The following is a 26,786-nucleotide window of genomic DNA, read 5'->3' on the forward strand; positions in this document are numbered from 1 at the left end:
AGGATATAGTTCTACTGCTCCAATGTCTCAGTGAATGAGCAGAACTCTTTGCAGTTTGCAGGGTTTTAGAAGGTTTTTGTCATTTCTCCCATCAGTATTTACAGTGACCGCCCCTGTGTAGGGAGAATAATGCAAGCCTTGGAGACAGCCTACGTTTGTTAGAACCAGGATCAACGGGTGATGCCATCTTTTCCAAAGGACTCAGGAAATCCTTCATTACCACCAGTGCTCTTGCTTTGTTGGACACATTAATTTAAAATTCAGATTTCACTGACCATTGGCTGACAATAACACATGAGACAATGCCTTGGCTTGAGGTCTCTATTCTGCTTCCCTGCGACTGTGCAGTCTACCTTAATATAGCTTCCAATAGCCATGCTTGTTCTGGACCATCATAGTGCCTCCTTTTTAAAGCAAGGGATTTTTCCTTCTCCTGAGAACAGGCTAGGCAAATAGTCAAGCAATGCACCCACTGCTGGTCTGTCCACAAAGCCTCAAGACAGACAGGCAGCACTCCTGCTTTAACTCTTTTGCATTTTGCAACTTTTCTGCTCAACATAAACTAGTTCATGGCACAAGCATCCCTTACAACCTACAGGGAGAGGCTAGGAGAGAAATAGTCCATAGATGTTTCAAACAACAATTAGAAAAACTAAAAGAGGAAGCATTCCCTACCCCTACCAATTCTTTAAACGAGGCCTTACACTAAATTTCTTAAACCATACAGAGAGTGATCTCACTGCTTCAAAACAACACTGGTTGTCAAGGGAGAAGAGCAAAACCTATGAAGAAAAATGATTTGGCTCATTCCCCATGCTATTGTTGGAATGAGGATAGGCTTTTGTTTATCCCGAAGGCTTGCAATACCTACTTAGAGTACTTTCAAAGCCCATAAATATTAATGCATCTATTGAAGAGGTTGAGAGTGGAGTCAAGAAGAGAACCTAAGGGTAGCCATTGAAGCTCTTAGAGCAGTCTCAGAGGAGGAAGCTTCCTGCAAGAAGTACAAAAAAGATATTGTCACCAACAAATGCTGGAGGAGGGAGAATAATGCCTGGAATGGGGAAATATTCGACAGCTATATTTCTGATATGTCTAGTAATTACATCCGCCTGACTTTTCTACTGCTGTGACAAAACACCATGACACAAGGGGTTGATGGGGGATTCCTTCCATTTTCTACAGAAGGGCCATGAGCACCATGGTGGAGAGCATAGCAGCGGGCAGGCAGGCAGGGCACCGGTGCCATTACTGAGAGCTTACATACTTATTTGCAAGCAGGAGGCAGGGGTGTGGGCAGAGAAGGCTAATTGGGAATGGCACAGGCTTTTGAAACTTCAAATCACATTTCCAGGTGACACAAGTCCTCCAACAAGGCCATACCCCCTAATGCTTCCTAATGAATTCTTCCAACTGGAGACAAAGTATTCAATTATATGAGCCTGTGGGCCCATTCTTATTCAAACAGCTATTAGCAGAAAGAAGCATAGGACAAAGTTGAGAAACAGTCATTGAAGTAGGTTGTAGTTCAGCAATAGAAAGTTTGCTGTGCACACATGAGGTTCTGGGTTCAGTCCCAGGTCAAGCAAGCATCATACATGTACTGTCAACAGACATGTGCAACTTGAAAGTGAGAAAGGGCCTGGAAATACAGAACGCAATCCTTAGTCTCGAGACATGTTTCCGCTGTTGCTGACTGGCAAGTACAATTCCCTGGTGTGGGAATCAGAAGACCATTAAACACCAAGCTACTCAAACAGTTGCATAACTTATGCAGGCTTTGAATAATGAAATCATAGGAAATTCAATTAGTAAAAATTTTTTAAAAAAACTGGGAAATCAAGTGAAAATAAATAGGCAGATGTAGCGGTTTCTCCTAATCTAACGTCTGAACAGATTTTAATATTTTATACTCCACTGTAGAAAACTCAATGGCGCATGAAGGAAAGGCATATGAAGGAAAGTTTGGGAGCTGGATGAGAAACACTGGAAGACAAGATAATTTCCACAGACCTAGTCATCACATCGTCAGCACTTTTCTCTGCACACCTCCACCTGGGGGAGGGATTAGCGATCTTTCCCACCTTCGGACAGGGTAAATCCACATCCCAACTCACCCCATCCCACGCCAATCTCCAGCCAGGCACAGCGGACGGTCTTTAAACTACATCTCCCATAAAGCTGTGCGAGAACGGCGGCCCTCCGCCGGAAGTCCCAAAGGTTACCTCCAGCACTGGAAACGTTGAGAGCTGAGTTTGCCTGTGGAGTCTTGTGTCGCCGTAGCGGTTTCTCTGGTCATCCTTGGGTTAGTAGCACCAGTGGCGTCAGCCGACCCCGACACCTTCCAGGGCGTGCTGTCCCTGGGCGTCCCTCGCGGGCTTGTGGCGCAGCCTGACGCGGGCTTAGAGGGCGCAGGCGCGGCACGCGGACCTGTCGCTGTCTGCGGGACGTAGCTGCTAAAATTTCCAGCCAAGTTTTCGATGGGGTAAAGCAAACTACTTCGAATGTGTCTCTCCTTGAAAGGAGGAATCGTCCAATGGAAGAAACAGTAACTGTTCAAGGCATTTGGCCGTATGGCGAGGCCGTGCTTGCGTGGGTTGCTCTTAATGGATTAAATTGGTCTTGACAGCCCAGCGAGTAGAATTTATTAAATGATGGTTTCTGTCATAACTGACAGATCCATACTGAGGACTTATTGTAGCCTGCTAGAGCCGTGCTGGGCTGTTCTAGAACCCCAGGTTACTTATTAGTAAAAATGGATGTTGCTTTGGTTAAACTCTAGTTCCTTTCAAACTCGAGGCTCTTCTGATCGCCTTCTCCGAATAGCCCTGGAAAGCAGGAGCAAGGCTTTATCCTGCCCGCCCATCCTCGCCTTTTACAGGACCATCAATAAGAAATGATTTGAAGGAGTGCAGCCGCATTCCCTGGAAGGCGTCTTGGCTAAATTATTAATTTCTAAATGACTTGTGTATCATTTAGAGCTAAAGGAAAGGGGGCTTATTTTTCACTTCTTAGTCCAGAGAGAATATTTTGTGCATACATATTGCATCGTTGGTAGTGTATGACACAACATGTTTGGACGACCAATGTTGCAGTCACCTGGGGTTGTCTCTGAGGACAGTGAGGGAGTGACCATGAACTCTGAAAGCATGACCTCTGAACAGGGAACAGTGAAGCATTGAAAGTAAACGTCCCTGAAGAAGCTGTGTGACAGGTTTGCTAATGTGATTGAAGAGAAGTTTGGGAGTTAGGAAGACACTTAGCCACTCTTCACAATAAAGTCCTGGAACATTACAGCCGTGGCTACAATGTTTTAAAGTATTTTAAAACTTCACTATGAAAAAAGTGGGGAAAGAAGTAAAATAAATCAAATGAAAGCAAATTGGTAGATGTAGCGCTTACTCCTGGCTGCATTTGTGAACAGATTTGAAACAAGTGTCCTGGTTCCCTTGGCCAGTTTTAAACTATTTATCGATAATGGAGAACTCCAACGGGAAAGCAGATGCCAAATCAGAAAGCCGATCTTTGACCCGTCCATTTCCTCAACTTTGTACAGACTGCACTGTGAAGTTAACAAGCCAGATCGCTATTTCAAAACTCAAGAGATAAGGCTCTGGGTCAAACCTGCAGTGGTACTAAGAAGAAGGATCGGATATTTTGTAGGTAGCAGGAAAAATGAACCATTTTTAATCTGTATTTTTTTTTAAACACAGCTCAAGACTACAAAGCATTCATTGAGAACCATAGCTCTGCTTTGTTTCCAACAAAACAGATTACCACGGCAGACACGGTTAATCATTTTAAAAGCTGATTCAAGGACTGTAGAGTGGCCAACAAAACCTGTATCCAGCAATAGCTACTAAAATGCATTGTCAAAAATGCATTGTCGTCTAGTTTGCGACAAGGATAACAGTGCAGTACAGTGAGAGAATTCCAGAAATGGTGCTGAGTCATGAATTATCCACGAATGAAAATAAATCCCAACCTAGTCTACCTCACACTGTGGAAGAAACCCAGTACCATAGAGATTGCAAAATTAATTATGTAAGGTTACCCAGTAACTTGTTGTTATGTGACATTTTAAAAGCTCTTGAATAACTGTAGAGCCGTCATTTCTTTGAGGGATGACACCTATCTATGACACAGTATGGGGTACTACTTCTCATCGGCTCAGACATTTGTCTCTAATGTCCTCTGCTCTCGCCTCTCCTGTCAGTGCCCCTGCCCTGTTCTTCTGTGCCCTCTCCCTTTTGTGTGGTACTGCTCCTCTACCATCCCAAGCTCGTCTCTAGTACCAGAGCTCTTTTGTTATTCTATGAACCTACTCTTAGGCAAATATTGAATTATAATTCTCAACCGGTAACAATTTCAAAATCTGTATGGCAACAGCAGTTGACTATGAATTATCTCTTGACGGGTGTATTGGTTTGGAAACTTACATCTTTCCAAGAGCAGCACTTAAATAATGTTCATCCATTCATGCAAAAAGCAACTGCAAATAAGGTTTTTCTTGGATTTTTGTTTTATTTTCAGGGAGAAATGTCGTCCATAAAAAAGGAGATAATTTCTGGACTCCACTCTTCCGCTGCAGAGGGAGATATTGCCAAGTTGGCAGGCATACTCAGCCATTCTCCTTCTCTTCTCAACACAGCCTCTGACAATGGCTGGACTGCCTTAATGTACGCTGCAAGGAACGGGCATGCCGATGCCGTCCAGCTTCTGCTTGAGAAAGGGTAAACATCTCAGGGTGTACAGTACCGCCAAAAAGGGTTTGTGCTTTCGTGTCTGCTCTTGTGCCCCTTCCCAGTTTCCTGTAGATGCCCTTATACTGATGGGCTAATAAATAGCTCATTGTTCAGTTTATCATATGAAAAGCAGCCGAATTTCTCACTAAAGCCACTTTTTTTTCTTGTCCCCTCCCCCCTTTGGTCAGCGTTAGGAATTGAACACAGTCTTCGTGCTTATCAGGCAAGCTCTCTAGCTCTGAGCTACACTTGAGAAAGAGCTTCCTTAATTGAGAAATTAACCCTTCATGCTTTGTCAAAAAAGAATGGCTATGAAAACCTTACTGCCTTTCTTCTAAGTAAAAAGTGTGAGTCTCATTATGGCTACTGTGGAGTATATAGAATGTTTGCGTTGCTTTATGGCATGTATAGACACATTTTCGTTTTACTTAAATGTCTACTGTCATTAACCTGTCATTTCTTAAAACTGTTACATGATTCTTTTAACCTTCAGTAGTAAACTATGAACCAGATGGTGGAAAAGAAAAAAAAATCATTAAATAGTGTTGCAATGTATGCATTTTACTAAAATACAAGCGAAAAATTTTACTTCTCATTTTATTTTCCTTTCCATTTATTTATTTTTTTTTGTCTAGATGTGACAGATCACTTGTCAATAAGTCAAGGCAAACTGCACTAGATATCGCTGTATTTTGGGGCTATAAGCATATAGCTAACATGTTAGCTAATGCAAAAGGTGGGAAGAAGCCATGGTTCCTAACCAATGAAGTGGACGAATGCGAAAATTATTTTAGCAGAACGCTACTGGACCGGAAAAGTGAGAAAAGAAATAATTCTGATTGGCTACAAGCTAAAGAGAGCCACCCAGCCACGGTCTATATCCTCTTCTCAGACTTAAACCCCCTGGTTACTCTAAGTGGGAACAAAGAGAGTTCACAGCAGCCGGAAGTCAGGCTCTGCCAGCTGAACTATGCAGATGTCAAGGAGTACTTGGCTCACCCTGAGAAGATCACCTTGGTGTTCCTTGGAGTCGAACTTGAGATGAGAAAAGGATTGCATAATGATGCTGGTGGAGGAGGAGTCCCCTTGGACGATGAGGATGGTTTGGTTGCTTGGTTTGCTCTCAGCATAGAAGCTGTTGCCGCTGAGGAGTTTAAGCAAAGACATGAAAACTGTTATTTTCTTCACCCTCCAATGCCAGCTCTTTTGCAGTTGAAAGAAAAAGAAGCCGGTGAGGAAAGGAAGTGTGTGCCTGTCTCGGGAACAGTCTGGTTCTAAAGCGAGTGTGGAGTTGTGTGCTGGTGTGGCATCTGGGTGGCACCTGGGTGGCACATGCCAGTGAGCAGTAGGCATGAGAACTCCCTTGAGTTTACCCGCTTGGACACTCTTGTAGTACTGACAACAGTTTCAGCCAGCCAAGATCAGTTTCCTTTGAGTGGACTTCTGTGTGGGATGGTTTCGTTTAATTCTTCCTAATGTTTGAGTCCCTGTTATATTTTGAAGATGATGCCAAAGACCTCAGCTGTTTTGTTTTCTGTTGTGCTTTTTATGATCATGAAGCAAAGGAAAGAAAGAAAGAAAGAAAGAAAGAAAGAAAGAAAGAAAGAAAGAAAGAAAGAAAGAAAGAAAAAGAAAAGCAGCTGGGGTGCCCATGTATTGCTCCTGTAGGAACAGTGCCTCCCCTGCACACCCACATTGTGTGTGCCTGTGAATTTGTATGTGTGGTTGTGTGTGTGTGTGGTATGTGTGTGTGTGTGTGTGTGTGTGTGTGTGTGTGTGTTAAGGAACAAGGTTAATGATAGCTACTTCATAAAGCATGGGTTGTAAGTATATAGGTAGAGTGGATATGAGGAACCATATTAAGAGTGGATTCGTCACTGCAATGGCCTAGGAGACACAGCGGATTAGAATGGTGACAGGGAAGATAGATTTTCACTTGTCATATTGAAAATTAAATAGAAAAATAAAAATAGATTTTTTGAGTGACTATGATAATCTAACTGTATAATCATATAATCACATTTTTATTTGTGAAATTGTTACAATAAAGTATTTAAAAACAAAATGTAAAAATTAATAAACAATGATACGTCATAAAATAAATTCTAAAGCCATCGGTCAAGAAGCAACACAGAAAACAATGTATGTGCTTATTGTAGTTTCAAAGCATTGTACTCAACATATTCCTTAGTTTTGCAGGGAAATAAATCTTCTTATACTTCTTTTTAAAAGGTGTTGTAGCTCAAGCAAGATCTGTCCTTGCATGGCACAGTCGATACAAGTTCTGCCCAACCTGTGGCAGCGCAACCAAAATCGAAGAAGGTGGCTATAAAAGAGTGTGTTTAAGAGAGAACTGCCCTAGTCTCCATGGCGTCCACAATACATCTTATCCGAGAGTTGGTAAGGCTTTCCTTTTTTTAAAGTGAGTGTGTGTGTATGGACGTACATGCATCTAGTATTAACGTGTGCGCAAGTGCCCTATAGACCAGAAGAAAGAGTCATTCCACTGAGCGGAAGTCACAGTTCATTGAGCGCTACCCTGTGTGGGTCAGGATAAAAATTCTAAGAGCAGCTCTTAACTGTTGAGCTGCTTTTGCAGCCCCAAGGCTTTGGGGTTTTTTTTGTTGTTGTTTTTAGTCTTTTTTTTGGGGGGGGGGTTTCTTCATTTGATAATGAGATCTCAGCTACCTGGAATCTTGGGGCAGAAGATAGTCTGGAAACAAATTTTTATGAAACTAAAATGTTTACATTTTATTGAACATGTGTCATGATTACTCAGTAAAAGAATGCGTTGTTCACAACTAGTCATGTCTTGCCTTTAGTTTAATCAGTTAATAAATTTGCTGTGTTGGAATGCTTCACGTATAGTCAGTGAGACTCCTCTTGAGGTAGAGAAAGTGAAGTCTCCAGTGATTCAGTGCCTGTTGGGACATTACCCATTCTTGTGGTTATGCCTCTCCCCGTTGCTGCTGTTTCTGCTCTCGCTGGAGAAATCTTATAATCTTGCCCTTAAAATTGCTGGGGAAGTAGAGTAACTCGGCAAGCCCAGATGAAGTCTCCAGGAAGGAAGTGGGTGGCTTAATGACTTTCTGATTTCCTTGCTAAGGAACTTAGTTCCTGGCTCTCCTCAGGATCTAGTGAGGAGGGTTTTTAATTTCATGACGGCTAGAGAGATTGGCTGTTATCTAAGTGTTATTATTTTAATGATTCAACCCTAACTAAAAAGCCATGCTCACCTTTAAAAGGATTTTGCTGAGGACTGGAATAAAAGGGGGAAAGAAATTCACTGTAATTTGTTTTAGTAAAATTGGCATTTTTCATGTCCATGATCTCCTTGAACTTGTGCCAAGTATGGCCTAAGTACAGAATAAATGTTGCTAAAATTGGAAGTAAGGATGGCAAAATCACTCACTAAAAGTATTTTTGCAGTTTCTCCGATATTTGTCAAGCACATGAGAGCAGAAAAAAGGTGTCATATAAACAGAAATCTTGTTCCTATAAGAAATATACCTGCATATTATTACTGCATAATGAATCTAATTATATTTCCTGTTACTTGTGTGTCTTTTTGTTTTGTTTTGTTTTGTTTGGCTTGGTTTTTGGTTTTTAAACAGATCCAGTCGTAATCATGCAGGTTATCCATCCAGATGGAACCAAATGTCTTTTAGGCAGGCAAAAGCGATTTCCCCCAGGCATGTTTACTTGTCTCGCTGGATTTATTGAACCTGGTAAGCCTTTTATGCATAATTTTTAGAATTCTGAAACAGATCACTCATGAGATATATAGTCTCCATTAAAAAACATGCTATAAAATGAAAACATTTAAATTTTAAATTTTTTACTGCTTTTTTTTTTTTAGTGTATGTACATGTGTGTGTATATATGAGGGTGTTCACTGTTAAGGACAGACAAGAACTTTGTCAGTTTTCTCCTTCATCTGTGTGTGATGTGACTCCCAGACTTAAGTTATCCAGCTTGGTGCCAAGTGCCTTTACCTGCTAAACCATCTGGCTAACCCCAAAATATTTTAAAGAGTATTTTAATCACGCAATTTAAGCATTGTTTCATTTTGAAATTTTGACAAGATAATCTGCTATGTTAAAAATTTAGTATTTGATTTCTCATACATTGCATTTTGACTAGAAATCCAGGTGGTTGCACCTCTCTTCAGTGCTACATGTAAGTAGCACCCTTTCTAAGGGTTATATGATTTTCCCAAATGGCCATTAGCCTCCGTACCTGCTTTCACAAACCTAGGCATCCTACCTTACTATCCCTACGGTGATCAACACCACCTTATAATACATATGTATAGATTATCAACTTTAATATCACTTCATTTCTGTAAGATGAAAGTTCTAAAGTTCTCCTACAACCATTTTTACACATCAGTCAAAGCCAATGCCTCACATGTAATAGGCTTTTATTAGGTATCCCAGAGCAAATGAATGGATATCTGGATTAGTAATGTTTAATCTCAACATACAATGTTAATCTGCACTGTTGAGTAATTATAGTAGTAAATATATATTACCTGGCACTCAGCTGGAAACTTGCCTCTCTTAAATCTTGTGATCCTTTTGTAGCCTTATAAAGTGGGCCCTGTTACAGCACTTTCACAAGGGAGGAAGCATCACATAAGGGCTATATAATTTGCCCCAAATTAAGGTGATAGAGAAGGGATTCAAACCCAGGGAGTTCCACTTCTGAGTCCTTGCTCCTAATCACCACGTTGCTCTGAGAAGGAGATGTGCACACAAAGTACCACCTCTAACAAAGAAGTTATTTGCAATCAATACTTTCCATGAAAGGGAAAATCAGTTCTTCACTGGAGCATCACTGAGTGTGTCAACCACAATCCAGAGCAAGTCCCATTCCCAGGACGTGTTGGCCAACACTACATTGACTCCATGCGTTTTTGTTTTGTTTTGGTATTTCTTCATCTGTTGATCTCCTTTTTCTACACCTTCTTCCTCTCTCTCTCTGTCTGTTTTGATTTTCATTGCTTTCCTCTTTGCTTTTTTGAGAGTGAGAACATAAAGTTGGATGGATGTGGAGATGAGGAGATGGAGAGAACTGGGAGAACAGAAAGAATATAATCAAAACATGATATGTGAAAAAATAAATAATTGTTTAAAGTGTGAGACATTTTTTAACTACTAAGTAGCATTTCACATTCATATCTGAATGTCCTCTGGTGTATATTCATCTGTTCTGCTGAGGATATTTAACTTATTTAAAGATTTTGACTATTGAAAATAGCACATGTGTGGTATTTTTGTTCCTCTCTTTCTGTACCTTTGCAAGAGCTATTTCAGGTGTGTACAGAGTAGAGTTGTCACTGCATGTATTAGCATATCGTCCCTGATAGCTCACACCCCCACCAGTAGTGCATGAATGTTACATTAGCCCATATCCTTACTACCTTGGAATTTTCACACTTTAGTACTTGAGTGTTTGTTCCATAGCCCAGAGGAGCTTCCAGATCATCCTCTTGCCTACCAAGTATTGGAATTATAGGCAAGTGCTACCCAGCCCATCACGGGGTTTCTAATTTTCAGATTTTATAGCTTGTGCTTCAAAGTGGTAGGAAATAGTTTGTCATTACTGTGTGTGTTTCTATTGTTCCATTGATAGAGCATCATAGTCAAATGTGTTTCTCACATCCAGGATTCCTGCTCTTTTCATTGTAGAGAATTTTGCCCTTTGTCTATTTTGTTCCAGTTTCCTAGCCTTAGTTAAAATTGATTTTAGGCATGTATTGTTATTATGGTCTGAGAGATCTCTTCTATTAGTCTAAGACTTGTTTTCCTTGTGTACTTTGTATAGTAAATACAAGAACTTAGGTATAGAGAATGCATCAATCTATTTGAAATAAAAGTTGTATTTTAAAATGTTTCATTAAATATTGTTATAAATTTTAAATTTGTAAGCATTCAAATTAATTTTACTCAAACTATTTTTATTATTTAGAGTTCTAGCAAACCCAGAACATTTATTGACAAAGAAATCAATGCTTATAAAGACTGAATTGTGATTTGAGTTTCAAAGTTTTACTGAACACTGCATGTCATAGTACATGCTTGTCTGCAGTCCCAACACTTGAGAAGCGGAGGCACTAGAGTCAATAGATGGAGTCTAGCCTCAGCTGCATAGTGAGTTCAAAGCCAACATCAGCTACACAAGACCCTTTCTTAGAGTAAAACAAAAGATGATTTTATTTTATCAAGACAATCTTTTTTATTTTATATACCAATATCAGTTCCCACTCCCTCCCTTCCTCCTGCTCTCTCCACCTTCCCCGCATCCCACTCCCTGTTCATTCTACAGAGAGGGTGAGGCCTGTCATGGGGAGTCAGCAAAGTCTGTCACATCACTTGAGGCAGGACCAAGGTCCTCCACCCTGTATCTAGGCTGAACAAGGTATCCCTCCATAGAGAATGGACTCCAGAAGGCCAGGTCATGCACTAGGGATAAATGCTGTTTCTTGGTCAGTGGTCCCACAAACTGCCCAAGCCACACAACTGTCACCCACATTCAAGGGGCCTAGATTTGATCCTATGCAGGTTCTCCGAGTGTCAGTCCAGAATTAGCACTCACTAGCTCAGGTCAACTGTTTCTGTGGGTTTCCCTATTATGGTCTTGACCCCTTTGCTCATATTATCGCTTCTTCCTCTCTATGGTTGGACTCCAGGAGCTCAGCCCAATAATCGGTTAGCAGGCAGCACTTATGCAAAAGATGATTTTTTAATGGAAGAGAAAACTAACCATTTATAAAACTTGGGAAATAATGACCTATAAATAGTGATGCATGAAATAATAAAAATTTTAATGACATTTAGTCAACAGTATGTGATAGATAGTTGTAGATTTTCTGTTTTTTTTACAGAACTTTTAGGAAATGTAAGTTGATTGTTAGCATTTTGATATTCTATTTGTGGCTACAGACTTCCACGTGTAATGCTTTCTTCACTTCCAGTCGAGAGTTAGCATTCATTGAGTGGGGGCTCCTTCCAGAGTGATTTCAAAATGTTTGAACTATTTGGCGCTCACAGTGTCCAAGCCATGTTGACCAGCCACTTGTTCCTTTCCCTCGTCTGATTAGGGGAGACAATAGAAGATGCTGTGCGGAGAGAAGTAGAGGAGGAAAGTGGAGTCAAAGTTGGCCATGTTCAGTATGTCTCTTGTCAGCCATGGCCAATGCCCTCCTCTTTAATGATTGGTTGCTTAGCTGTGGCAGTGTCCACAGAAATTCAAGTTGACAAGAATGAAATAGAGGATGCCCGTTGGTTCACTAGAGAACAGGTAAAGTTCAATTTAATTTCCGTATTCTATTGATTGTTCCCTGATAGTATTGGTATGGGCGTGCAGCAAGGAAGCAAATTTCAACAAGTCAAATGAATGGCCGCAGCCCTCTCATTAGGAATGGATTATAATGTAATTGATAATTCCATATAGAAAATGTGTGTTGCTGAGGTATCCTGTTTGACTCATTCTATGAGATTCTCTTAGAATGAATGATTGTGTACCATTTCAAATTGCACATGTTCATACTGGCTGATGAATGAATAATAATCCCTTTTAACCAATTTAAGTACTTATATTATTAGTTCAGACATATCAAATATTAATATTAGATATTTACATTAAAGCTATTTTATCAGATATTTGCAAAAAATACAGTAAAAGAGCTTGAAGTTTTTGAAGTTCTTTTGTATTCTGAAAAATAATGCTAAAGTATGTGGGTTGCCAAGAGTTGGAATATAATATATAGTGATTCCCAGGCCATCCTGCACTACATAGTGAGACTCCATTTTTAAAGTGTGTGTGTGTGTGTGTGTAAAGAAGTCGAAAAAAATGGGAAAAAAAGAAACCCCAGGGCAAGAAAGACAAAAATGTCATTAAGTATTGTTATAACATGTATTCTTAAGAACTTTTTATAATTATATCTCTAAGTAAAAGAGATTAAAAAAAATTGGCTAGTTTGGTTTTTTTTTGTTTTGTTATGTTTGTTTGTTTTACAATGCCCAAAATTTTTATAGAAAAAAGGATACAATGTAGTATTAAAGATATAGAATCATTTATGCCTTTGCCTGTATAAAATTGATTTTTATTTTGTACTCACAAAAGAAATTAGATTGTTGTTTCAGAATTATTGAAAAAGGAACCTATATTAAAAAGTTAACCTTGCTTTGAAGTTAAATGCAGAAGTGGAGCAACTGAAACTGCTGTATTACCTGGCCCTCTAACGTGTTGTCTTCTGGTTGTGTTGTAGGTTATGGATGTTCTTACCAAAGGGAAGCAGCAAGCTTTCTTTGTACCACCAAGCCGGGCTATTGCTCACCAGTTAATCAAACACTGGGTTGGAATGAACCCCAGTCTCTAAATGAAAAATAATAGCATCTGTTGGAGTATTATTTCATTTCTAATACTATCTATTTTCAAATAAGCTTAGCTGTATTTATTGATCATTAAATTTTGTAAAATTTGGGGGAGGGGCTCAAAAATATTTTAAGTATTCTTTCCATTATTAATTATGAAATCCATAGTTTTGTAAATTAGAATGATGCCTCAGATTTTCTTAAATTTAGAGCAAGCCTGTGAACAATTTTGTTGTGGGTCACAATTTTATCTCCTAAAACTGCATTCCTATGAAGAAAGGTCATGTTGGGATGAAGTGTGCTCTAGAAACAGGATGAACATGAAGCTACAGCTTGCAAAGATGAGATTCCTTGTTGGAGAAATGCGTCAACAGAGCTTTAATGGGGCTGGAGCTCCAGGGTGTTTTTAATGGGGCTGGAGCTCCAGGGTGTTTTTAATGGGGCTGGAGCTCCAGAGTGTTTTTAATGGGGCTGGAGCTCCAGGGTGTTTTTAGTCCTCTCATTCCTGTCCCCCTGGCCTCGTGGACTAGTGGTAGGACTGTTAAAGTTACTTCTAGTTTAGCCTGACTAGTGTTCAGAATGGTTTATTCTAACAATTTACCCTTACTGACCTCAGAATACAATAGTCATGTGTGGGCAACTAACACCACTGTTTCTAGGACCTCACTTTTAAATCAAAAGCTAACTACTACATCTGTCTGGTTTAATTCTACTTAAAATTGTGACTAAGTTAAGTGAAGATTCTATAGTTTTCCACTGGACTTTAACATTTTAGAAAGGAATCCCTGAAGTTCGGGAACTAAATTTCAAGTATATTTACATACTAAATAAATCACTGGTTGTATTTAATTTTCTGAAGAGGGATGTATTATATATATTCCCATCAGTATTCATTACACTGAAATATGATATCTTAGTTTTGGCCTTATTTCATCACATTCTAAGCACCCTTAATTAGTATATTTTAGAATCGAATTGCTAAAATCTTTGGGAAGTAATTGGAGTATGTCACAGTTTTACAGTATAGCCACATATATTTTACTTGGTTGTTCTGCAGTTGTTTATATAAATGTACACATTTTCCATCTTCACTCTTCTGTTCGAACTTGAAGAGACCTTAGGCACAATAAATGTTGAACATAATGAATGTAACAGTTTGTAGTCTGCACATAAGAACTAGATTTTTTCTGTAGTGGGAAACAGAAATTATTACCAGAAACATCTATAGAATAGGGGCTAGAAAATGGCTCCATCACTAAGGCGCTTGCTGTGCAAGCATGAGGACTTAAGTTCAGATCCTCTGCACCCTTTAAGGATTGGATTTAGAGACATGAATATCTAATCCCAGATTTAAAGAGGCAGTGTACCCTGGGGGCTTGTCCAGTCAGTCTAATGAATCGGTAAACTCAATGAGAGTCCTTGTCTCAAAACACAAGGTGGAAGACTGGAGATGGCTCAGTGATGAAGAACACTTTCCATTCTTGGGGAGGACCAGAGTTTTGTTCTCAAGATCTTCCTCAGGCAACTCAATCCACCTGCAACTACAGCTCCAAGGCATCCAGCACCATCTCCTGACCTCCTCAGGCACCTGCAGGCATGTTTACATGAGACACAGACACATGCATAGAATGACTGAAGAGGATCCTGACTTCCACCTCTGGCCTACACACACACACACACACACACACACAAACACACACACACACACGTTGAATAGGTTAAAAGGAGTGCTAATAGGAAGAATTAGTTTATCAAATATCATTCATATTTTTAACTGAAATATAACTTTCTCAGAGAATTTATTGCACAAATGAATATTCTTGTCTAGTTAATGAAATCTTATTAGAATCAGTACCATAGGTCAAACCAAAACCTACACAGGACATTTATGTACTTGGTAAGTTGGAGCTATATAGCTATACTGAACTAATATACTTTGATTATTATGAAATATGATCTATTGAAGTTTATTTTTGTTCCAAATGTGCTTTTAAATACTTGTTGACTCTGGTGTCCTTAATGTTAAAAAGCAGAGTCAAATACAGATGTCAAAATGTATAGATTTAGTTTTAGTTTCCTTCTATACTTGTAGAAAATCAATGAGTAAATTACTGTGTTTGGTTTGGTTTGGTTTTGGTTTTTTGACACAGGGTTTCACTGTGTAACAGCCCTGGCTGTTCTGGAACTAGCTCTTGTAGGCTGGCCTTGAACTCACAGAGATCTGCCTGCCTTGGCCTTCCACGTGCTGGGATTAAAGGTGGTGCGCCACCACCACCCAGCTTGAGTAAATTATTGGTTTTTTAATAATCATTCCTTAGCTGTGACCTTTGAGAGGTGAGGATAGATATTCATAGTAATGATTGCTATTTTCACCAATTCTAGAGGGGCAAGTACCACACAGGTATTCAGAAATCATTGTAACAATGCAATAAAATATATTCTGTTTGTGGATTGTGTATGTTTTTAATGTCCTGATGAGTTTCTTTGACAGAAATTTTACCATTTTCATGTGCATGGAAGATTGTTTTCTCCTTTTTTTTTTTTTGAGCTGTAGTCTCATTGTATCCCAAGAAATATTCAAAATTGCAATTTTCATGCCTTAGCCTGTAGAATTCTTGAATTATAGGTGTGTCCAACCTTACCTGATGAGAAAATTAAAATTTTGATTTGGTGCAGGGGTGTTTCCCAGTGGTAATATATATATGTAATGTCTCCAAGGCTCTGGGTTTGAACGTAAGCATTTTAAAAAAGAAATCAATTTGGATCTTAAGTTTTGTAGTTTGTGGTAAAATGTACCAACACGTGGGACTGTGTGGACTAATGTCATCAATAATTAAAGTCTTAAGGTTTGAAGTTATTTGTGTAGCACGGTCTGCTTTAATTACTTGTTTACTGTGGTCAATATTTGCATTTTTTTTTTTTTTTACGTTTTCACTTCTTCATAGTTTGTGTTGCATAGAAAGCCCATGGCCTGACCTGGCAAAGCAAGCCTATAATTTCTGAAAATCAGGCCTGAGGCTGGACGATTCACATTCAAGAGCTATCTGAACTACAGAGTGACTTTGAAACCACGCTGGGACACTTAGTGAAACCCTGTCTCCAAATAAGAAATAAAAGTGGCGACATAAGCACTTAGCGGTCGAAGCCTTACGGAGCATGCGCTTCAACCTCCAGCAACATCAACACAGAGAGAGTAGGAACTCGCTCTGCTGTGAAAACCAGTCAGCCTGTTAAAGATAGAGCTGTGAGCAGAGAGAAAAGAGAGTGGAACAGATGAGACCATGAGGGAAAAGGAAGACATAAGCTTGATGCCATAGGGGCATATGAGAACTGGGCTGTTTAGAGGAGGCAGAGCTTCTACGTAATGGTAGCAAATGCCTGTGTTTTCCAAAAGTTGTTAAATGCCGGGCCAGGTAGTAGTGCATGCCTTTAATCCCAGCACTCAGGAGGCAGAGGCAGGCGGATCTACAAGAGCTAGTTCCAAGGCAGGTCCCAAAGCTAGAAAGAAACCCTGTCTCGAAAAACAAAAAAAGACAAAAGTTGTTGAACAGGAAAGAACTGCAAAAAGCAATTGTGGCGACAAATACCAAAAGCAATCTTCCCTCTTCTGTACCGCTCTGTATTCTTCCTTCTCCGAATATTAAGGTAGAAATAAAATGGATTCCAAAATATAAACATTGATTGTTGATTTTTAATTTTAAAGACTTTCAATGGTTTCATATGTGTGTGTGTGTGTATCTAATGAATTTTAACCATTTTGTATCCCCATTTTTCTCTTTTACCACCTCCATCTTGCAACAAATCCTCTTCTTTTCATGTTCTATTTTGTGTACAGCCCTTGAGTTTAGAGTTACTCTTATGATTTTGAGGAGGAAGTTATTTACTGGAGCATGGGCACCTTATCAGCGACTACACCACTGAAGAAAATGCCCCCACCCACCAACCGCCACCCCCAGCTAACATTAACTGCCAGTAGGTTCCCCCAGGAGAGGTAAGGTCTCCTGGCCCACTCCATCTAAGCTGAAATGATGGCTAAATTTTGTACAGACTTTTGTCAAATATAGCAGGTTTTCTAGTAATTCTATGTTGTTATTTAAATACAGATGGTCAAAGACATGGGAAAATGTGTGATCAGCACCCTGAATTTTTGTTTGGAAAGCATTTATTTTCGGCTGTAGAATATGCATCTGGACATGTTAACTGGGCCAGCATGTAGTTTGCTCATTCTAAGCATGCATAGAACTGAAGGAACATACTATTCATGGGGGTAGAACTAGCATTGTGAACTTTTTTTTTGTTCCTTCCAGACTATATTTCATGTTTCATTGCTCAGTGAATCCAAGGCACAATCAATGGGCATTTTTCCTTTTCACAAGTCCCATGATAGTAATGTACTCCAGAATATGGGGGGGGGGGGGTGGCTGTGAAATTTTATCATAAAATTTAAGTTAAAAAATAAACCTATGTGCTAATGATTTTTTTCTTTTTTTTTTCTTTTTACTTAAATTTTACTTAACTTTTATACTACTGTAAAGCCACCTAAGGGTGAGTCTTTCTAGAGAAATACACACTCACTCTTTGGAAGCTGATGAGGGAGAGGGATTTTTTTTTTCTTTTAACTAGAAGTCTGATAGAAAAACTGTAGCTGAAGGAATGGAAAACTATCCTGGCTCTTCCTGGTAGCTCAAGGGAACTATACTTATCCAACTTACTGTCTCAGTCCTGATGGATTAACTTTCTTCTAACCACTTAGCCTTTGAAGTGTCTTCAATTTCAGGACTAGAAATTGAAAATAGCGCTCCTACCTATATTAGAGAAGAAAATGGGCCGCTGATGGAATGCGGTTTTTGTTGTTGTTTTTAACCTGCCTATTCCACTCTATCCTGAATTTGCAGCCTATTGGAGCAATGTGGTGTCCTACAGACTCAGTAGAGAGCCTTATAAATATTTATTCACTCGGGTGATAGGAGATGTCCTCCCTGTCAATGAAGACAATGGTGAATTAAATGCAATTGACCCAGCAGCTTTACTGCAGTTTTTAGTTATGCTTCCTTGTCTTTGTAGAACAGGTCTTTGAAGCCAGTAAGAATCCCATGTGCTGTGCAGAGTTGAGAAGATAAATGTCTGGAAACCTCAAAGTTGCTATTGCTGTAATATAAGGTCACTTCCAAAGAGACCTTTCATTGGTTTTGTACATATTTCTATCTTTGCCTTACTATTCTCTCAAGTTCCTAACCACTTCATCTATCATTAATATTTTGATATCGATAAATTGGACATTTTCTTCACATTCTTCTGGGCTTTATAGGTTATTTTACCTTTCTTTCCATGTTGCTTCTAAGTCTTAAAGTAAGGGTCTTACATCACTCACTTTTCTCATTTCTATGACCAAAATACCTGGTTAGAAACAACTTAAGAGAGGAATCCTTTATTTTCTCTTATAGCTCAAGACAGGGGCTGGCTGGGTGGCTGAGTGGCTGGCCCCTGGCATCCTCCTCTCCTCTGGTCCTTGCTCCTCCCTTGAAGTTTTCAGTGAGGCCAAAGAATAAGATTAATTCCCCAGAGGACATCCTTGTTAGATTAAAAAAAATGGGTTTGGACTAAAAGTGTATGCAGTGAGACAATTGTGGAAGCCGATGTAGAAACAAGATGAAAGGTGGGGAAAAGATGGCAGCAGTGAAGGAAGAAATGGGAGGAAAGGGGGGGGGGAGAGGGGAGGGGGGGGGGGGGGGAGGTAGAGGGAAGAGAGGGAGGAGGGAAAGGAAGAGTGGAGGAGGGGAGAAGGACGAAAGAAGTATGTCTGCGTAGGAGAGAGAGATACTGAGATTCAAGCATTGAGGATGACAGCAAGGTGCAGTGTTGTGAAGGATTTAAGGAAGGAAGTTAAAGATCATGGTGCCTAAGCTCCCATGTTGGAAATGACCGCTGACAAAGGGACTGGGAGAGGCTCAGTGGTTAAGAGTGTATCTTTTAAAGTGAGCATCCAAACTGCCTAGGCTCCCACAAAGCCAGTACGTGCAGTAGGATCAAAACCCAGTGCCATTGTTCTTGACTTCTCAGCAGTCCTCATTGTCTGCTATGTTCAGCGAGTCCGGTTTTATCCCATGCTTATTCAGGCCCAGTCCATCTGGCCTTGGTGAGCTCCCAATAGATCATCCCCATTGTCTCAGTGTGTGGGTACACCCCTCGCGGTCCTGAGTTCCTTGCTCGTGCTCTCTCTCCTGCCCCTGATTTGGACCTTGGGATTTCGGTCCGGTGCTCCAATGTGGGTCTCTGTCTCTGTCTCCTTTCATTGCCTGATGAAGGTTAATATCCAGGAGGATGATGATATGTGTTTTGGGGGGTTCACCCTCTTTGGGGGAGCCTAGGCAGTTTAAATGCTCACCTTACTAAACCTGGATGGAGGTGGGCTGTCCTTGGACTTCCCACAGGTCAGGGAACCCTGATTGCTCTTCGAGCTGATGAGGGAGAGGGACTTGATCGGGGGAGGGGGAGGGAAATGGGAGGCGGTGGCGGGGGGAGGCAGATATCTTTAATAAATAAATAAATTTAAAAGAAAAAAGAAAAAACCTGAGACTCAACAAACAAAATAGGTTTTAAACTGAAGTTGGACAATTTAGATTGAATTCAATATCTGCTGACAATAAATAATGTTATAAAAAAAAAAAGAGTGTATCTTTTAAAAGATCCATGCTCATTTCTCAACACCCACATCAAGGACCGTACCAGTCTGCATCTCCAGCTGAGGGGATTCAGTCCCCTCCTCTGGCCTCTTGTAGACAACTGTATCAACATACTCATCCAACACCCATATGCACATATTCATAATAAAAATAAAATAGAATGCTTTAAGTCTTTTTAAAAATTCTTCTAAAGGAAACCTTTTTTGGGGAAAGAAAACAACCTATTACTTAGCATAACTTAGCTCCCCAATTTCAACTCACCACTTCTTTTTGAAACTTGTGTACCATAATTTAAGACCTTGAAAAGAATGACAGAAATTGTTAATTTTTATGCATTAATAACATTCATTAAAGATGATTGTAGGGAACCTGTATGGTATTGCATGCTGTAATCCTAGCCTTTGAGTGGCTGGGACTCCTTAAAATGTCTTATGTTTAAGTTAAGACACTTTGTCTCATTGTCCCAAATTTTTTTCCAGAAAGATAAAAATATCCCTAATAATTCTTTCCAAAATCATATGCTACTATTCCTAGAGAACTGGATCATCACCTTGGTGCTTGGATGAGAAATCTAAGGTTAAGATCATTCACTCTCAATGGTGGCTTACTAAAGAATGAACTCAAGTACAGAGGACAGGTTAAGGTGGCTTTTAATACAGTCTCAATAGGGACATTCTGCATGGAAGTTCAGATGAGCACAGCAAAGAGGACATAAAACTGTGAGTCTCAGACCCTTGCACAGGCTATTACAAGTGTGGGAATTAGCTCTGTACTTGCCAGGAAACAGGAACCTTAGATACTAAACTACATTCCACTCCCAACCAACAGAGAAATAATTAACCACATTCTGTTTATGTGGTTTAAGTTTGCCTTCAGTTAAAAGCTGTGGTGTGTAACACCAAACTCAGGATGGGTGTTTGACAGAACTGGTTAACCACAACTATTACCTGGGTTCACCATTTAGCTTTCCTTAGTTTTGGACCATGAAAAAACAACTCATGTGTCTATTGTCACCAGTTTCAGCTTCAGTTTTTTGTTCTTTTCTAATTTTTTAAATTTTTTAATTGATTTTTATTGATCTTTACAGTTTTCCCTGCTCTCCTCCCTGCCTCTGCCCTCCCCTCTTCAACCCTTTCCCAAGGTCCTCATGCTCCCAATTTACTCAAGAGATCTTGTCTTTTTCTACTTCCCATGTAGATTAGACCCATGTATGTTTCTCTTAGGGACCTCATTTGTTGTCTAGGTTCTCTGGGATTGTGATTTGTGGGCCTTCAGTTTTGTGGATAGTCTAGGACCCCAGGCTTCTCTTCTCTTCTGGTTCACATTTTTTTTTTTTAGCATGACAAGCAGTTTGAGGGTTGCTGAAGTGCTGGCGTTTGAAAGAAGTTTTTTGGTTTGGTTTGGTTTGGTTTGGTTTGGTTTGGTTTGATTTGGTTTGGTTTGGTTTGGTTTGGTTTGGTTGGTTGGCTTTGTTTTTCTGTTTGTTTATTTGCTTGCTTGCTTGCTGGTTTCTTTTTATTTTTGTTTTTCAAACAAGTTTTCTCTATGTAGCCCTGGCTGTCTGGGCACTAGCTATGTAGAGTGAGCTGGCCTCAAACTCACAGAGATCCACCTACCTCTGCCTCCAGAGTGCTGGGCTTAAAGGTTTGCACCACCATTGCCTGGCTGGAAGTCTCAAGATGCCTCTGAAAAATCTGTCTCCCCTTCCAATTCCGTTCTTCCTCCCCTTCCATAACATAAATAGCAATCAGACTTTTGTCCATTCGAAAACTCTAAAATGCACTACACCTTTCATGGAATTTCAAAAATTCTGAGTCATGGAGTGTGGAAATGGGGCTATAGTTCTAGTCTTCCAGATCAAAATCTTTATCAGCTCTAACCCTTATGCAACTTGCTGCTTCCATCCCTGACAGCAACACAAAGATATGGCAATCCCTTATTAATTAACCTAACTCATAAACAATGAATTAGATCATTTACATGTTTGTGTTGGTTTAGATTTCCTTGTATGCATCATGTGTAAGCTATGCCTATGTTTCTCACACACCACTGTCAAAATCCAAAACCATAAAGAAAAATCCATAATACTTTATTGTATACTAATGGTGTGTTTAAAAATAAGCTATTAGGAACAATTAAGAGCTCTAATAATAGACTGATTAAGGGATGGTAAACCATTCCTGACACTGCATAAGATTAAATATGCTAATCAGATTTGGGACCTGGAAAACCCAGATAAAACCAAAATAGAACAAGACTAGCCACTCAAAACCTACTGTATCTTCTTGCCATTCAAGCTGCATACTTGAATTGTATCAATGTTTCCCTCAGAGCTGAGCAATTTGTGAAGGCTTTGTTCAGGTAAACTGATTATATGTATGTATGATTATATGTAAGTGTATATTTCAAAATTGAAATAGTGTCTATTTTAATATTTGCTGGTCTGAGATGTTTGTGTGACAAAGGATAATAGCCAAGGAAAGTGACTTGAATGTTGTATATGAAGACAATTTTCACTGTGTCCTTCCAATGAGAAACTATCCAACAGTATTTGTAGCTTACTCTGTGAACAAACAAGATGGAGACATCCTGAAAAGTAGCCTAAACAATGAATTCAGGCTGCTTTTATTTATGCTAAGAAAGACATCACATGTTCATTTGAAGAGGCATTTTCCATATCGTAATTTGGTTATTTCAAATACATTGTGCCTTTGGAAAGCAAGGAAAATGCAAATGACGAGCCAAGCTTCTAAGCATAATTGAAATTCACTCTAAATGCAGGAAGGGTCAGTTTCATTTCTAAGCTGTAGACCTTGTTTTGAATTCCTATACTCTGCCTTGTTTCTATTGCAAAATTAAACTCACTAATGAGAATCAAAATGATTTTCTCTATGTTCATAGAATGTTTCTTTACTTCAGAGATAATACTGAGTGAGCGCTCACTGATGCCTTATATTAATCATCTAAAAGATTAAACTGAGCTCAAGAAAAAGAAAAGCTGAGGACATGAAATTTTTAATGACAGTCTCAATTGTTATATGGTTTATGTCAATTTTATAGGAAGATATACTGGTCATGGCATGTGAGGTAAATAGTCTCCAATCGGACCTTATTAAAATAAACTAATGTTGTTGCCCGATGATCTTATGTGCCCCAAGATTTTTATGACAAGATACATTTTCTCTGCAAGACTTCTTTCATCACTTAGGATTCAAAAAGATCCTCATTTTCCTCATTAAGACTCTAACTACTTAGCCAGGCAGTGGTGGTGTGTGTCTTTAATCCTAGAACAAGGCAGAGGCAGCCAGATTTCTGTGAGTTCCGGGCCAGCCTGGTCTTCCAGAATAGCTAGAGCTACACAGAAAAGCCTTCTCTCAATAAATAAAAACAAAACAGAATTTAACAGATACTTTTTAATCTCCGTTTCCTCTCTGAGAATTTTAACTTTATAATACCAAGTAACTACACTAGACTCTTTATTTGGAAGCAAAGAAAAAAGACCAATCTCTACCATCTCCCTTATTTGTTCTTCTTGCTAGCAGCCAACCTTTATACTAACTGTAAGATAAAGCCTTTTAACTATTCAAATAAGATTTTAATAACCTGTGAATGAACTTACAATTAGGGTGCTCATGAAATAGTCTTGGCTTCTTTCTTTTCTAGAAAAAAAGTTGTTCAATTGGTAACTTTGCAAATTTCTTTAAAATGATACAACAGGAATGTAACTTCAGTGGATAAACTTCTAGACTCTTTCATAAAATATGCTTTTTTCATGGTCTGGTTCTTTCTTTTTTAATTAATTAATTAATTATTAAAGGTTTCTGTCTCTTCCCCGCCACTGCCTCCCATTTCCCTCCCCCTCCCCCGATCAAGTCCCCTCCCTCATCAGCCCAAAGAGCAATCAGGGTTCGCTGCCCCATGGGAAGTCCAAGGACCACCCACCTCCATCCAGGTCTAGTAAGGTGAGCATCCAAACTGCCTAGGCTCCCACAAAGCCAATACGTGCAGTAGGATCAAAAACCCATTGCCATTGTTCTTGAGTTCTCAGTAGTCCTCATTGTCCGCTATGTTCAGCGAGTCCGGTTTTATCCCAGGCTTTTTCAGACCCAGGCCAGCTGGCCTTGGTGAGTTCCCAATAGAACATCCTTGATTATTTTTGCAATGTGCAGAATAAAAGTTCTGCAAGTGTTCTGATTTGTGAAATGCATATGCTGTCAAATGTGCACTGATGTTCTTATGAGAATGGCCAGAATTCAGAGATTCTAAGGTGGAAAGTTAGCACTGATTATTTGTTTAACATAAACACAGTCCTAAAGTAATCCTAAACAACTGTTCATTTTCCTTCACCATTGACCAGAATGCAATTTGTGGACTCTGTTAACTTAGTATATTAATTTAGTGTTCCTGTGTGTGTTTGTGCACTTGCACATGCATGTGCGTGTGTATGTGTGTGCACGCATGTGTGCACACACCAAAGCAGCATGTGGAGGTCAGAAAACAACATTTAAACGTCTCTTCTCTTATTCCACTGTGTGGGTTCAGTGTCTCAAACTCAGGTCATCAGACTGTGCAGAAGCAAGCCTCTTTCCACACTGAGCCTTCCTGCTGGTTCAATTTGCAAACAAAAAAGGTAATGCAGAAAATACCATATGACTTTTTAAAAACAACTTCTCCTTGCTTATAAGCAAAAGTGTTTGGATTATTCTGCAGAAGGTTATTAATGGATAAAGTGAACATAGGAAATATTTTCAATGGTGTTGCTAACCTTGTTGAAGTTTCTCTATTAAATCTTTTAGTTCAAGTCTCTTTGGGGCACTTTTATCTTCCTTACATTAATATTCTTACCAAATTACTTATCTCATGTAAAAATATTTTAAGGTACCTAACAATAAAATTATGAATGAGCAATGAGGTATGATATTGCTCACAGTTCTTTAAATATTGTTTAAAATACTTGGCTCAATAAGTAGCAGGCAATATTATTGCCATTAAAGCATTTTAAATAAAGTTTGTCATGTTCATCGAAATGATTTGAAGATGTAAAAATTAAGTCCTTCTTAGCATCCAATAAGCAAAGCAGGGCTTTGTTAAGATTGCTTGGTATTTATTAGTAGTATGTGAGATTCTTTACTATTGTCTAGAATTGATTGGTGTGGTTATAGATCAGCATTCCTTGAGTCTCAGGCAGGGAAAAAAACAGAAAGATGCTGCAGGGTTTTGCACTGAGCAATCCAAACGCTTCCACTGTGTTGCAATCCCCCATGTATTCACCAACAATTTCAGCTCCTGCAGACAGTTAGGTTCAAATCATAGGAACCCTTGACTCTGTGAAGCTGAATGTCAACACAATGTCACAAGAAACACAAGCAATCAAAAAGTCAACATGATTTGTCTTCTTACTCCAGCAACCCTGGCCTGCTAATTTGACTTGCTAGATTTTTGTCACAAGTCATGGTTAGCAGGAGGTGAAAGGATATTGGGGAGGTAACACCTGAGATTAGAACACAGTTTGGGTACAGCCTGTGAACATCCACGGGACTGAGGGGGAGAATTTAATTATCTGCCACTAAGTCTTCTTCCTAGAAACTTGTTGATACAGGAAGAAATAGAATCTGCTGTTGCATCAAAACGTTGAAAAATATATATAAGCTCAGTGTGCCAGGATTGAAAGAAGGAACATAGTGCGGAACAAAGCAAAGCTGAATCCGTAGCCAGTTTCCTCTGGGCTTCCAGACCTTGGCATATTAACATTGCCAAGATTCTCTGGATAAAGTTCCATTCACCCTGCCCAATTTTATTTTTCTTTAATCTACCTTTTTAAAATTAATTCTTTGGGACTTTCACATCTTGAGCCCCAATCCCACTCATTTCCCAGGCCTTCCATGTCTGCTCTCCACCCTTGTAGTAGCCTCCCTGGCAAAAGAAACAAAAACAAAAAATAAACAAACAAGAATTGTGCTCCTCCATCTTACCTGTCTCTCCATCACAAACTCATTTGTCATAGAGACACTGAAAGCTGCAATGTGTCAAGTAGTAGACCCTTTTGCGTTTGCCCAAGCAACTTTACTTGCAAATATTCATTGCAATGAGTTGTTGATCTGGTTCAAACCCTCTGGCTTCTACTACACCATCAGTGTTGGGCCCTAATAAAACTCCTCTTGGATATGCTGATGTTGCTCCAAGTCATGGAGATCCTGTGGCTATGGTTCTACAGGACTGGTCCCCTTCATATACTCCAGCAGGTCATAGTTGGTGTAGATGTTGGGGTGGGCCAACTCAAAGTTTCCTGGTATGTGTGGAGCAGAAGAGTAGGTGTGTATTAAAAATGCATATGCTTGAATCAGAAATCTTGAATATATGGCTATAAATATAAATATTTATTATGTTGCTCAACTCAAATAATTCAGATTGGAGTACAGTCCTTGAAATTTACATTGGATTCATGTTCTTACATCAAGTCTAACCTACATACTAGCCCCTAACTCAATATACAAAATTTGAAGATTATCTCTATTATAAGTATACTAGATGTTCCCAATTCTAATTTCATATTTTTCACTAGAGTCATCCTGTAGGAGAGTGAGAGGGAAGCCAAGAGCACCTGATGTAAGAGACCTCCTGTGTTTAACAGCGCAAAGCAGTGAAAATCTTTAAAGCATCTTAACTAAAAACATCCTTGATATTTAGAGTCCAACATGGTGAAGAGTGAAGTGAAGCTGCTTGGTGCATCGTTTCCTTGGATACTTTGCAATGCTTTTGTTTCCTCTGATGTGAAATGAGGGAATAAATGGTATCCTCAAACACACAATGGACACAGAAACTACAAAGGATTCTTATTTTAGTTCATTCTTTTCTTCCTGGTGCCACCTAATGTATCAAACTGACTACAAATGGAATTCATCTTTCTCTGGTTTACTAGTATAATTCTGTTTCCCAGTACCTTGAAACGCCAATAATAATGAATAATAGCAAATTAT

At 39.4% G+C, this 26,786-nt stretch overlaps 1 protein-coding gene across 2 annotated transcripts; it reads left to right on the plus strand.

The window, feature by feature from the left end:
• The first annotated feature begins 2,175 nt into the window (after window positions 1-2,175).
• Window positions 2,176-15,295, plus strand: Nudt12 (nudix hydrolase 12). Of its 2 annotated transcripts, none has more exons than XM_005361342.3 (7): window positions 2,176-2,305; window positions 4,534-4,733; window positions 5,381-5,976; window positions 6,978-7,145; window positions 8,360-8,473; window positions 11,851-12,050; window positions 13,021-15,295. In XM_005361342.3, exons 2-7 carry the CDS (start codon window positions 4,540-4,542, stop codon window positions 13,129-13,131), a joined length of 1,383 nt encoding a protein of 460 aa, XP_005361399.1. In that variant the 5' UTR covers window positions 2,176-2,305; window positions 4,534-4,539; the 3' UTR covers window positions 13,132-15,295. The 2 variants fall into 2 exon arrangements, with proteins under 2 accessions (XP_005361399.1, XP_026642277.1); XM_026786476.1 differs by lacking the exon at window positions 2,176-2,305 and adding an exon at window positions 2,429-2,485.
• Window positions 15,296-26,786: the final 11,491 nt, after the last annotated feature.

Source organism: Microtus ochrogaster, linkage group LG4, assembly GCF_000317375.1.
Source record: "Microtus ochrogaster isolate Prairie Vole_2 linkage group LG4, MicOch1.0, whole genome shotgun sequence".
NCBI lineage: Eukaryota > Metazoa > Chordata > Mammalia > Rodentia > Cricetidae > Microtus > Microtus ochrogaster.

Excerpts from the sequence above, each read along its gene's own strand:
- Nudt12 (XM_005361342.3), top strand. The coding sequence starts at position 4,540 with ATGTCGTCCATAAAAAAGGAGATAATTTCTGGACTCCACTCTTCCGCT. Across the intron at positions 7,146-8,359 it reads TACATCTTATCCGAGAGTTG|ATCCAGTCGTAATCATGCAG; the intron begins GTAAGGCTTTCC and ends GTTTTTAAACAG. Across the intron at positions 12,051-13,020 it reads GTTGGTTCACTAGAGAACAG|GTTATGGATGTTCTTACCAA; the intron begins GTAAAGTTCAAT and ends GTTGTGTTGTAG.